We start from the raw sequence: 14507 nt of genomic DNA on the forward strand, positions 1-14507 counted from the left end.
CCAATAACTAACTTTAACTGACTTTCTCCAATTGACTTCAATTCATGCTGTTTCTATTCTGTGTCATAAATGCTTTAACACAGTAATCAATAAGAACGGAACATGAATGCTCCAAACACTGGCTCAGATCAGATATTCAGTCGAAAAGTCATACCAGACTCAGAATCTCTATCCACAGATGCTGCCAGATCGACTGAATTTCTCCAGCACTTCCTGTTTTTTGCTTCAGGTTTCCAGCTTCCACATTATTTTGCTTTTATCAGACCAGATATTGTTCAATTTATTTTAGTACAGCAAATGTGACTTAAGATCAACTTCAATAAGAAAATTTCCTTTTTCTAGGGAATGATAAGATCTGTCTATAATGGACTAACATAGATCATTCACTCTCCTGACATTATGGATTCAAAGCCTACCCTTATTAGAAACTTGTTGACACTTAATATGGGATAACTAGTTAGAAAGTATTGGTTATTATAATTTATTTAGCTGTTGAAAACATATTATAATAATAAAGTTGCTGTGGTGCACTGCTATAACAGTACAACAGCATACAACAGTAGATTGTAAAACCAACAACAGGTGTCACATGAAGTTGATGTTAGCACCGCTCATTAAATTAAACACGAACTGGAAGTGAGCTGTATTTTTCCACCAAGCGACCAGCCTGTTTGCTTTGCTTTTGTTCTGGTCAGCAGATCAGTGCAACTAGCTTTCAGTTCATTTGATGGGCTTTCATATGAGGCCAACATAATCCCAGATTTACCCATCGCAAACATTTAGGAAAGTCATCTCGCTGAAGAGACATGTGGCTCACTCCCAAGCTTATTTCATGTTTCCTAACACATTAAAACCAACAAATGTAGCATATTAAAGAATCACTTCTAATAAAAGCAGTACTGTAATGAAGCTACTGATTTCTGATTGTAGGATAAACATTTTTTAAAAATTCACTCATGGAACATGGGCATCTCTGGTTAGACCAGCATTTATTGCCCATTCCTAATTTCTCAGAGAACAGTTAAGAGTCAACCACATTGCTGTGGGTCTGGAGTCACATGGAGGCCAGACCTGTTAAGGATGGCAGTTTCCTTCCCTAAAGGACATTAGGGACCCAGATGGGTTTTTCCAACTATCAGCAATGGTTTCACAGTCATCAGTGGACCCTTCATTCCAGATTCTTTATTGAATTCAAATTCTACCATCTGCTGTGGTGGGATTTGAATTCAAGTCCGGAGAATATTAGCTGGTAAAGACTGTTCCCTCTGCGACTGCCTCGTCAGGTACACAACCCCCAACATCCCACCCTCCCCTCCCAGCACCCTCCCCTGCCACTGCAGGAATTGCAAAACCTGCGCCCACACCTCCCCCCTCCCCTCCGCCCAAGGTCCCAAAGGAGCCTTCCACATCCATCAGTTTACCAGCACTTCCACACATCTCATTTACTGTATCCGTTGCTCCCGATGTGGTCTCCTCTACACTGGGAAGACAGGATGTTCACTTGCAGAGTGCTTCAGAGACCATCTCCGGGACACCTTCACCAACCAACCCCAATGCCCCGTGGCCGAACACTTTAACTTCCCCTCCCACTCTGCCGAGGACATGCAGGTCCTGGGCCTCCTCCATCGCCACTCCTTAACCACCCGACGCCTGGAGGAAGAACACCTCATCTTCTGTTTTGGGACCTTCTAACCACATGGCATCAATGTGGATTTCACCAGATTCCTCATTTCCCCTCCCCCCACCTTATTCCAGTTCCAATCTTCCAGTTCAGCACCACCTTCATGACTTGTCCTACCTGTCCATCTCCCTTCCCACCTATCCACTCCACCCTGCCCTCCGACCTATCACCTTTACCCCCACCTCTATCCACCTATTGCACTCTCAGCTACCTCCACCACCCCCCTCCCCCCCCTCTCCAGGCCCACCCCCTCCCATTTATCTCTCCACTCCCGAGGTTCCCAGCCTCATTCCCGATGAAGGGCTTTAACCCGAAATGTCGATTGTCCTGCTCCTCGGATGTTGCCTGACCTGCTGTGCATTTCCAGCACCACACTCTGACTCTAATCTCCAGCATCTACAGTCCTCACTTTCACCTTTCTGGATTAATAGTCTAGCGATAATACCACTAGGTTACTGTTTTACAATTTAGTCTTCAATTTTGCAATTTAGTCTTCAATAAAATTTTGCAATTTAGTCTTTATTAGTTGAAAATCCAATATAGCTCAAGATTAATTTACTTTCCAACATTAATTTATTTTCAGAAAACGTACAGAACTAAACTATAATGCACTCACAATTCCAAAGAGTGAATTAGCTGTTTTTTAATGTAATGCATTCTATTGAATCTGATATAAACCAAAGGGCGGCATGGTGGCTCAGTGGTTAGCACTGCTGCCTCACAGCACCAGGGTCCCAGGTTCGATTCCAGCCTTGGGCGACTGTCTGTGTGGAGTTTGTACATTCTCCCTGTGTCTGCGTGGGTTTCCTCCGGTTTCCTCCCACAGTCCAAAGATGTGCGGGTCAGGTGAATTGGCCACGCTAAATTGTCCGTAGTGTTAGGTAAGGGGTAAATGTAGGGGTATGGGTGGGTTGCGCTTCGACGGGTCGGTGTGGACGTGTAGGGCCGAAGGGCCTGTTTCCACACTGTAAGTAATCTAATCAAAGTATCTGTTCTTATCAAAAGTTAATAAAAATAATTATCATTTAACACCAGTTAATGCCTGATGAACCATCTCTGTTATTACCTATTAGCATGCCATCAAGACACATGTGGCTGGATGTCTCTGAGCCAAGCTCATTTGTAGCTGTCACCCAGATGTCATGGTAAGAAGCCAAATTTGAAACAAGAACCATACATGAATTTTTGGTCTTGTTTGTAGTACAATTCCTTGGGTCTAAATATCTTACACTGCAGTTCCCAATCATTCTGAAACAGAAAAGAAATCAAACACTTTAGATTAAAGTCCAGACATATGCACTAAGTATGCACACAAAACTGAACAAGTTACATTAAAAGCAACAGCCATTAAAGCAGTTTAAAGGGTATGGAATCTGTGGAAAGCAGTTCACTGCCTAACTCCCCAAGTCACAAACCTTCATGTGTCTAACTGGGTGCAGCTCCATCAATACTCAAGAGACTGTGCACTGTTCAGGTTAAAACAAAGTTGTCTGTTTGCCATCTAACTCAAGGGCTTTGACATCCATAATTGATGGCTGCGTTCTAATGCAATGTACAGGATATACTGCAGCAAGTCACTAAGGCTTCTTTGGCATCACCACCAAAGCCCATAACACCCACGACTTGGCAGAACAAGGCCAGCAGATATATGAGGACACTACTCACCTCCAAGTTCTATTCCAAGGCTGTTAAATTGTGACTTGGACGTGACCTTCAGTGTCACTGAAATCTGCTGCACTAAATTCACAGGATTAAAAGATATAACTTCCATAGAATAAAGTCGTAATATTTTTTTCAAAGCTTTTGTGGTGTTTTATTCCAATGGAAAACGTGGCCAAAACATTCCACCAAAGATAAATGGCAGACAGGTGGGAGATGCTATGAAAACCTACTCCTTAAGTGATGTGTACTGTCTAGTGCAAAAAATTAGTAAGCAAGCTTATTTTATGTTGTTTAGCTCCAGTTGGAGTGAATCATTGTAAATTTGTTGTTAATTGTCTCACACCTTCATTGTACTCCTTAAAAAAATACAAGTAAAATATAATTGCCTCGTAGGTGACCCTCCTGACATTGTTCAACTTAAATCTTTTTCTTCAATTGCAATCTTTCTTATCTTTATCTTCTAGAAATTACTAACATCTATATTCCTGATATTCCTTACTGCTTTTTCTCTTAAGCTCCAAAAACTGTGCTGTCTGTAGCTTCTCTCATCTACATCATCACCATGTTGAAATCAAGATTTCTTGTCCCGTCACCTCATCAAACTCATTCTTTCCCAGGATCCCAAAATTGTGGAAGTCCTCAGCTCCTTCAGTGTTTCTTTATTCCTTCAATCTTTAATAATTTAGAGTCATAGAGATGTACAGCATGGAAACAGACCCTTTGGTCCAACCCATCCATGCTGACCAGATATTCCAACCCAATCTTCTCCCATCTGCCTGCACCCGCCCATATCCCTCCAAACCCTTCCTATTCATATACCCATCCAGATGCCGCTTAAATGTTGCAATTGTACTAGCCTCCACCACTTCCTCTAGCAGCTCATTCCATACCATCCTCTGTGTGAAAAAGTTGTCTCTTAGGTTTCTTTTATATCTTTCCCCTCTCACCATAAACCCATGCCCTCTAGTTCTGGACTCCCCCAGCCCAGGGAAAAGACGTTGTCTATTTATCCTATCCATGCCCCTCATAACTTTGTAAATCTCTATAAGGTCACCCCTCAGCCTCCGAAGCTCCAAGGAAAACAGCCCCAGCCTGTTCAGCCTCTCCCCATAGCTCAAATCCTCCAACCCTGGCAACATCCTTGTAAATCTTTTCTGAACCCTTTCAAGTTTCACATCTTTCTGGTAGGAAGGAGACCAGAATTGCACACAGTATTCCAACAGTGGCCTAACCAATGTCCTGTACAACCGCAACATGACCTCACAACTCCTGTACTCAATACTCTGACCAATAAAGGAAAGCATACCAAACGCCTTCTTCACTATCCTATCTACCTGCGACTCCACTTTCAAGGAGCTATGAACCTGCACTCTAAGGTCTCTTTCTTCAGCAACACTCCCTAGGACCTTACTATTAAGCATATAGATCCTGCTAAGAATTGCTTTCCCAAAAATGCAGCACCTCGCATTTATCTGAATTAAACTCCATATGCCACTTCTCAGCCCATTGGCCCATCTGGTAAAGGTCCTGTTGTAATCTGAGGTAACCCTCTTCACTGTCCACTACACCTCCAATTTTGGTGTCATCTGCAAACTTACTAACTGTACCTCTTATGCTCGCATCCAAATCATTTATGTAAATGACAAACAGTCGAGGACCCAGCACCAATCCTTGTGGCACTCCACTGGTCACAGGCCTCCAGTCTGAAAAACAACCCTCCACCACCACCCTCTGACTTCTACCTTTGAGCCAGTTCTGTATCCAAATGGCTAGTTCTCCCTGTATTCCATGAGATCTAACCTTTCTAATCAGTCTCCCATGGGGAACCTTGTCAAACATCTTACTGAAGTCCATATAGATCACATCTACTGCTCTGCCCTCATCAATAACAAGGGATTTTGCAACTTGAGCAAATGAAGAAAGTTTGTAGATGAACAAAATGGAGTGATAAGGAACTAAAGGGTAATTGAAACAATGAAAATGTTTGCTACAAAAGATGAAAGAAGTTATTGTGGAGGTAGCTTTAAAAATTGACATTACAAGATAAGCTCTGCCTATCATGATATGTAGGATTATTCCTGGGAGGAGCTAAGGCCAGGCTTCCTAAACTATGAGGGGCAATGCCAAATGGGGTCATTTTGATGTCACAAGCTCTGAGGTAGCGATGGCTACTGTGGAGCTCTGAGTGCTAACGGCTGCATGGCCCCTTTAAATCATTGGAGATTGGTTTAAACGTGGGCATGCCTTAATGGGCCAATCTTGCAGGTGTGGATTCTGTCTTGTAAAACCTAGTGAAATGGTTAGTTACTTTACAATTTAATTAAACAGTTTCCCCCTCCACTCCATTGACACTCCTATACATAGGCCCATACATCCAGGTCTCTCTTCCACCACCTGCTTTCAGAGACTTGATGACTTGGCAACTTGCAAGTACCAACGTGGGTTGTGATGAGCTGTTGTTTGGGAGGGTGGAGCTAAGGTTTCCTCCATCTCTTCACTACAGCGATTGTTCTTAATGTTAATAGCATGTTGTCAAGGAGTAATGGGTATTTAGTTTGAAATTGACTCTGCCTGTATCACAGGAGACACTCATCCATCTCAGGTGTAACCTACCTATTTATTAGGGAATATGCAATGATCCTGTTAACTGTTCATAAAGATTGACCTCTCTACTGCTGAAGACTTTGTGTGTGGGCATCCTTCCCCAGCTGGTATCAGCAGCTCAACTAGTACCAGTAGGAAGGACTGGGGCAGCTAACAAAGCCAAGACACTCCAGATGGCAGATACACATTCATAAAATTGTAGCAGTGATAGGTGCACTTCTAAGAGAAAATACTGACCAAAAAGAGTAGCTAACCATTTGTTACATTCATTAGATACTAAGAAATTGTAAATGGCACAATATTTAATTGAATTATAATGAGTCTGTAGTTCTGTGCTGAGTTAACATTGACATCTGGGGAAGAATTTAAGAAGGGGAAAGGAGACTGCTCCCCCGCCCAGGAAGGAAACTTGACAGCTAGCTGTCAGATCACTGCCACACAATCCTAACACCCTGGGGGCATCGATGGGTACTGCCAGCACTACAAGCATTGGTGGATGGAGGCTACATGGATCCCTTCACCCAGGCAAGACAGGGATATTGTGTGAGCAGGTGTCAGCGAGTGGGTGGGGGTGGAGATGAAAGGTGGGTGGAGGGGGAAGCTGGGTTAAAGCCCACATGACATCCTCTGTGGAAATGTTGCTGATGTGCAAAGTGTACCCCCTGAAGATACTACCCCCTCTTTCTTGCAATCCTTCTAAAAAATCTTTCTTTAAAAAATCAGTTTCTCACTCCACTTGTATGAAGGTGCAGACAGGGTAATCTATGAGAGCAACTTAGCTTTGGAAGAATTCAACTAACCCTTAATTATTAAAATATCACAGGCAGGATTCTTATCTGGGCACCAATCAATTCTCATATAATTGAGTTTAGCTTAAGGCTCAAACCCACCTGTTAGTTGTGATTCCCTGGCTAAGGCACATAGCATTCAGGCCCTGATTACACATGGAGGCAAAGTGCTTAAAAATATTTTTCTAATGTTTCCTGATCTCTCTCCATTTACAAGGTGTTACACTCTTAATGATGTACATTTATGGTACAAATTAACATCAGACTGGATCCACTCCTTTTAGAATAATCTGTTTCCAAGATGAACTGGTAACTTTGTGTACTTATTACAACAGAAGAGTAAAGTTTTGTCAATTTAGAAACTAAACTGTTATTGAAAGGAATACTTGCAGAAGTCTTAGACGATGGCTAAAAGCAGTATGAAGGATTATAACACTGGTTTTATTCAGGTAAAGATTACTGTGAAGTTTGCATTTAAACTTATAATTATGTGTTCTTTTGGTTGCTGTGTGACCGCAAGGATTTGTCAAGTATCAGGTGGAATTATGATAACAACTACTAGCAAGAGAATTAGAAAACCATCTGCTGCCCGGATTGTTTTCTCCTTCACATCTGCTGAAGAAGCAATGCCACCTTTGGAGTCTAAAATAATAATGATTTGGAGATGCCGGTGTTGGACTTGGGTGTACAAAGTTAAAGATCACACAACACCAGGTTATAGTCCAACAGGTTGATTTGGAAGCACTAGCTTTTGGAGTGGTTGTCTGGGGGTTGGGGTTGGGGGGTGGGGGGCGGGTTTCAATGTGTGTTCTAAGAACATCAGTTTGGAATTCTGCATTACTAATCCACTGACTTTACCATTACACCACTGTCTCTCTATAATCTGCATTTATGCTATAGCTTCGGCAGCACATATACTAAAATTGGAACGATACAGAGAAAATTAGCATGGTCCCTGCGCAAAGATAACACACAAATTCTGGAAGCGTTCCATATTTTTATGGGCAGCACGGTGGCCCAGTGGTTAGCACTGCTGCCCCACAGCACCAGGGTCCCAGGTTCAATTCCATCCTCAGATGACTGCCTCTGTGGAGTTTGCACATTCTCCCCGTGTCTGCGTGGGTTTCCTCTGGGTGCTCTGGTTTCCTCCCACAGTCCAAAGATGGGCAGTTCAGGTAAATTGGCAATGTTAAAGTGCCCATAGTGTGAGGTGCATTAGTCAAAGGGAAATGGGTCTGGGTAGGTTACTCCTCAGAGGGTCGGTGTGCAGTTGTTCGGCTGAAGGGCCTGTTTCCACACTGTAGGGAATTTAATCTAAATCTTAACCTGTGAGTGTTTGAGGATAATGTGACAGTTGCCATGATGGAAAAAGTATGGTTCATCTGTTAAAAAAAACCTAAACATCCAAAAATATGATTTAAAAGCAGAGTCTTGGACAATTAATTTCATCATATCATTAATTAAATTTGTATTAGAAGTGACTATATTTTTAACCAGACCATAGGGCTGCTCTCTCATTAGAGAAAGATGACTGGTGGTGGCTTAATCTGAGGGTCGCCACATCTGAAGCCAAGGGGAGAGGTTGAGGAGGAGCCCTTCATTATACCTAACGTCAGCCAGTGCTGGATCTGAATCCACGCTGTTGGCATCACTCTGCATCACAAACCAGCTGGGAATGGTTAGCTCAGTTGGCAGGACAGCCAGTTAGTGATAGTGTGATTCTAACTGTGTAGGTCCAATTTCCACACCAGAAGGATTGTCCTTCTCAACCTCTCCCCTCACCTGAGGCGTTCTGACCCTCAGGTTAAATAAACATGAATGGAGAATGGTTGATTTTGCTTTGGGTTTGAGAGGTTTCGCTATCACCATCCAATTTTGAAAGAACGATGGTAAAATCTGAATCTGATTACTCACTCTGATATATATAGTGTGAAGTTTGTTTCTAGATATGTTTCAGGTCCTGTATCCCAATTACAAATCATGCTTTGTGTCAAAAATGAAGTCCAGTGAGAGATGCAGGATAAAAGGCGTGGCCTCACCGGAGGAACTGGAAGGAAAAGATGGAGATATATGCTGTTAGCATTGCATTAATGCATACACCACGCTGCAGAAAGGCCTTCACTGGTCTAGCAGCATAGAATTGTTGCATGCTATTTAACCCATCACATCTGTGCTAGTCTCTGCAGAAACAATCCAGCCAGTCCCACTCCCCTGCCCCCACCCATAGATTTGCAAACTTTCTCTCTTCAGGACTTTACCCAATTCCTATCTGAAGGCCACTAATGAATCTGCCTCCATCACACGCCTAGGCAGTGCATTCTCAAGCCTAGCCACTCACCAGGCAAAAAGGTTTGTCCATATGTCATTATTGGTTATTTTGCCATTCACATTAAATGATTGTCTCCCAAGCTCTCAACCCTGCAATCAATGTCCATTGCTCCCTATCTACTCTGTGTAGAGCTCTCATGGTTTTGAAAACCTCTATTTTCTCGACTTCTATTTCATTTTTTCCAAACTATCCATGTAACTGAAGGCTCTGATCCCTGCAATCATTCTTCCAACTGTTTTTGCATCCTCTTTGAAACCATCACATCCTTCATAAAATGTGATACCCAGACTGTTCACCATACTCCAGTTGCGGATGAAGCAATGCTTGATAAAAATTCGTCATAATTTCCTTGCTTTGTACACATGTCCACCTATTATTAAAGCCCAAGGTCATTTATGCTTTTTTAATCTCCTTCTTAACCGATCTTCACACATTCAAAGATTTGTGCACATGTTATAATTTGTGTCCATGTATAATTAACTCATTAACTATTAACTTGTTTAGTCCATTGTACTGATCTCTTTCTGCAAACTTTTATATTGTCCAGGCAATGATGTGACTTTTTCTTCCGCTGAAGAACACTTATAGAATCGTGGGCGGCATGGTGGCACGATGGTTAGCACTGCTGCCTCACAGCGCCAGCGATCCGGGTTCAATTCCCATCTCAGGCGAATCTCTGTATGGAGTTTGCACATTCTCCCCGTGTCTGCGTGGGTTTCCTCCGGGTGCTCCGGTTTCCTCACACAATCCAAAAATGCGCAGGTTAGGTGAATTGGCCATGCTAAATTACCCGTAGTGTTAGGTGAAATGGTAAATGTAGGGAAATGGGTCTGGGTGGGTTATGCTTTGGCGGGTTGGTGTGGACTTGTTGGGCCGAAGGGCCTGTTTCCATACTGTAAGTAATCTAAATCTAAAAGAATCATAGCGATGTACAGAACTGAGACAGATCCTTCGGTCCAACTCATTCATACCAACCAGATACCCCAAACTAATCTAGTCCCATTTGCCTGGACTTGCCCATATCCCTCTAAACCTTTCCTATTCACATACCTATCCAGAAGCCTTTTAATATAGTATAGTGTGGACATTGGATGAGGATTTTCCCTTCATTGGCTAGATTTTGCTGGGTCAAGATTTCTGACCACACCTCCCATAATGCAGCAATCCTGGTCCACTTTCCCGGATTTGGATAATCGCAAATGCATGGAGGGTTCCTGGCATGACTCCTGGAGCCAGGAGAGCTCAAACAAAAAGAAAATCCCAAGCTTGTTACAAGAGAGTCAACCAGGCACTTAAACAATGCGAACCGCCATGCAAATCAATGAAACCACAGTCAAAGTCACTTGGGATCTCTGGGTAGGAGGGAAAGGGACTCCAAGGCCACTCACATGAAAACAACTTTTTCCTCTAAATTTGAAAATGTTGGAGTGGGAATGTTGTCAATTTGAGGTGCCTTCCCTCTCACGTACCTACCAGGGTGGCTGCTTTCAAACTGGCCCTCAAGCTTTGGGAGCTTACGTGTCTAACCTGATTGGCTGTTCCAGTGAAGATCACTGTTACACAGAGTCTGGGCTTCTGACCCCATTTGAGATGAATGATCTGGACCTGGAGCACACTGAAAACAATCCTGCCCATGCAAATGTGTGAGAATGGGAGGGCTGGCTGCGCAGAGGGGGAAACTTGCTGAAGATCCAGGCAGAAAGCACCTGTGGAGGAGCAGAGAATGGGTGGCAGAAACAAATCCATCTCCCTTCTCCCAACTGTGGTGCAGTTTCAGAGCCGGTGTCAGTCACTAGGAAATTGTAGGTCTATTGGAGCTGCTTTAGCTCTATCTTTGCATTGCAGGAACAGCTGTTCCTTGGACTTAGGAGACTGTGGAAGACAGGAGCAGGAGTGGCCTTTTGACCTCTTGAATCTGCCCAGCCATTCAATATAATCATGGCTGATCACCAAGGTCAATACTCTAATGGAGGAGAAAGTGAGGTCTGCAGATGCTGGAGATCAGAGCTGAAAATGTGTTGCTGGAAAAGCGCAGCAGGTCAGGCAGCATCCAAGGAACAGGAAATTCGACGTTTCGGGCATAAGCCCTTCCTGATGAAGGGCTTATGCCTGAAACGTCGAATTTCCTGTTCCTTGGATGCTGCCTGACCTGCTGCGCTTTTCCAGCAACACGTTTTCAGCTCAATACTCTAATGCCCCCCCCCCCTCCCCATATCCCTTGATCCCTTAAGCCACAAGAGATTCATCTACTTCTTTCTTGAAAACCCATAAGGGTTTGGGCTCAGCCTCTTTCTGTGGCGGTGAATTCCACAAGCTCATCACTCTTTTGGTGAAGAAATGTCTCCTAATCCTCAGTTCTAAAAGGTTTATTCTTATCTTTAAACTATGACTCCTCATTCTGGACTTCCTCACTATTGAGAACATCCTTTCTGCATCTGGTCTTATTATTTGTTAGAATATTATACATTTCTATAAGATCTCTTCTCATTCTTCTAAATTCCAATAAATACAATCCCATCCAAATTAATCTCTCCTCATATGTCAGTTCTGCCATCCCAGGAATCAATTTGGTAAGTATTCGCTGTACTACCTCTGCAGCAAGGATATCCTTCCACAGATAAGGAGGCCAAAACTGTACACATTATTCCAGGTGTCACCTCACCAATACCCTGAAGGCATCCTCATTCCTCTCACTATGAAGGCCAACATATTGTTTGCCTTCTTTACTGTCTGCTGTATCTGTATAGTTACCTGCAGTGGCTGGCACATGAGAACACCCATTTCTCATTGAACATCTCTTAGTTTGCAGTCATTATGACAATAATCAACCTTCCTAGTTTTGCTACTTAAGTGGATAACCTCGCATTTATCTACATTATACTGCATCTGCTATGCATTTGCCCACTCACTCAGATAATGCTGCTACCTTCCACAGGTGCCTCTGTACTAGAATGCACAGTGAGCAGGGAATCAAAAACAAGCCTTGAAAGACTGAGAACATTAGAAAAGAAGTTCAATGAGCCCCTTGAGTCAGCGACACCAATTAATCAGATCACTTGTAGCTCAACTCCATTTCTGGACAAGTGCTCTGTGTCTCTTGAAAACCTTTCCTAACAGGAATCGATTGATCTCAGACTTGACCTGGCTGACCTTCCACAATGATGGGGCTGAATAGAAGCCTGGCCACCTCATGAGGAAGCTGACCATCTGCAATACCTCCAGATGTTTGTCAGCCCCTAACTTGCGGCCACTGATGTGTTACTGAAGGGAGGGTGAAGCCTCCCCATCGTGGCTCTCTGTTAAATTTATCAGCTATAGGCTCTTAGTGTTCTAGAGGTTTCTTGTGGCCAATCACGCTGAAGGGGTCAGGGCTTCCACTTGCTATCAAAGTATTGGAAGTTTCAAGGTATTTCATCTCCCTATCGAGTGGTATTGATGTGGACAAGAAGTTTGAAGCTCTGATGTGAGAGAGGGGGTATTGAAGAAATCATGATACTTCAGGATTTAAAGGCTTCTTAAACTGATAGCCGTTTCTGATTAAGAATCATTTTTTCCTCTACATTTTGTCAGAATGCACAACTGTGCAATTTCCTGATGATTTCTTATCAGGTGTCTTTTTCTCAGAAAGTTTTCACAAAGCTGGCATTGTATCTCCCATGCCTCACAGCGCCAGAGACCCGGGTTCAATTCCCGCCTCAGGCAACAGTCTGTGTGGAGTTTGCACATTCTCCCCATGTCTGCGTGGGTTTTCTCCGGGTGCTCCAGTTTCCTCCCACAGTCAAAAATGTGCAGGTTAGGTGAATTGGCCATGCTAAATTGCCCATAGTGTTAGGTGAAGGGGTTACTCTTCGGACTGTCGGTGTGGACTTGTTGGGCCGAAGGACCTGTTTCCACACTATAAGTAATCTACAATCTACAATCATCAATATCTGCAAGACCTGCTGAGAATTGTGCTAACCAGCACACCTTTCAGTAAAATTGGATAATGTAAGATCTCACAAACATAATTTAGTGAAATGACTGGTTAACCTAAGTCTTGAAGTGGATTAATAAATGGTTACATTGACATCAGAAAATCTCACTGTTCTCACATATAAAATTTATTTGGTAATACTCTAGTGTAGTACACTTCATATTCCAGTAGGTGGCAATAATTGCCTAAATTTCATTCTATGTTTTTGATTTGATATTGTTCCAAGAAATTGAGATTTTCATTCTCAAGATAACTTTGCTGCATTAATGGACTGCTCAATGAGATTTATATTGTTAATTCATACTATTATGATTGTAATGAGGTCAGCCAGGTGGACCTCATAGAATATGAGTTCCCTGATTTGGGCTATTAATCTGGTCCATACCGGGAGCTCTGGCTGACAGATAAGAACAGGAATGTCAGACATTCTATTCATTTTGAGAGTTGGATCAGTGTCAAGGACTCTCTGTGTGTAAATAAAGGGTGACTCAGTGATGGGATACCAGCCTCTGTGGAATTATTTCACAGATATCAAGTTTTGTTATTTAAACAGCTGCAAAATATTGACACAAATCATTTTGCCTTTAATTATGGGCAGGTATTTAGCCACAATTTGATTGATAAACCAGTCCACTCAAACCTTTGAAATATGTTGTTCCCTTTCCTTTTCGATCTTCGTGTTTTCTTTTCCCCTAATTATTTCAGTGTTTCAGCTTCAATAATGATAGGGACAATATTAGGAAAAGTGTTGAACATATTGATTTTAATTTTTGCAAAATGCATTCACTTCCACAGAATTAAAATGAGGCCACAGTCTCACACTTACTATCTTGAGCAGATATTTTCAAATCAGAAGCAGCCATTATAGGAATCATATGGACTGCTGGGAGCATGGAGGGTGCAGTGATTTGAACCAGGTGGAACTTGTTGAATATGAGGTCTGTGATTGAAGTTGTTAATCTGGGCCAATCAGGAAGCTCTGTCTGACCAAAATAAACACGGGATGCCGCAGGGAGTGGAGTGCATCATTTCCCCCTCCAACCATATTTTGATTTAGTCCCTGCCCTCCCCTTCACTGATTGATCACACAGCATTGCCCTTTGATATGAAGGGCACTACTTGTCACTGGCCACCCAAGTGTTTTCCTATCTTCCTGGTGGTGGAAATTGAATAAAGATTCGTGCACTTTGTGTCTCTCACTGTGTCTCACACCTGCACGCACACACCAAGGGTGCTGGGGAAAAAAATAAGCACTACTGCAGTTAGGCGGTAGTGTGGGGGATAAAAAAGAAAAAAAAAAGAAAAACAAAAAAAGAAACAGAAGTGTGCATTGCCCTTTGAAAAAAAATAAACACGGGATACCGCAGGGAGTGGAGTGCATTATTTCCCCCTCCAACTATATTTTGATTTAGTCCCTGCCCTCCCCTTCACTGATTGATCACACAGCATTGCCCTTTGACGTGAAGGGCA

At 42.8% G+C, this 14507-nt stretch overlaps 1 protein-coding gene and 1 non-coding gene across 2 annotated transcripts in view; one reads left to right on the plus strand and one right to left on the minus strand.

Annotated features, from left to right (window-relative positions):
• Positions 1-2924: 2924 nt before the first annotated feature.
• Positions 2925-14507, minus strand: part of LOC132829209 (granulocyte colony-stimulating factor receptor-like) — a 39291-nt gene continuing 27708 nt past the window's right edge. The window contains exons 4-6 of the mRNA XM_060846578.1: positions 8711-8782; positions 3347-3418; positions 2925-2929 (exon numbers count right to left, since the gene is read on the minus strand). Coding sequence (XP_060702561.1) covers positions 2925-2929; positions 3347-3418; positions 8711-8782 — 149 coding nt within the window. The remainder of the gene's footprint in view (positions 2930-3346; positions 3419-8710; positions 8783-14507) is intronic.
• Positions 7627-7735, plus strand: LOC132829256 (U6 spliceosomal RNA). Its single transcript, XR_009646229.1, has one exon. It is a non-coding gene; the product is annotated as a U6 spliceosomal RNA (small nuclear RNA).

The sequence above is a fragment of the Hemiscyllium ocellatum genome, chromosome 28 (assembly GCF_020745735.1).
Source record: "Hemiscyllium ocellatum isolate sHemOce1 chromosome 28, sHemOce1.pat.X.cur, whole genome shotgun sequence".
NCBI lineage: Eukaryota > Metazoa > Chordata > Chondrichthyes > Orectolobiformes > Hemiscylliidae > Hemiscyllium > Hemiscyllium ocellatum.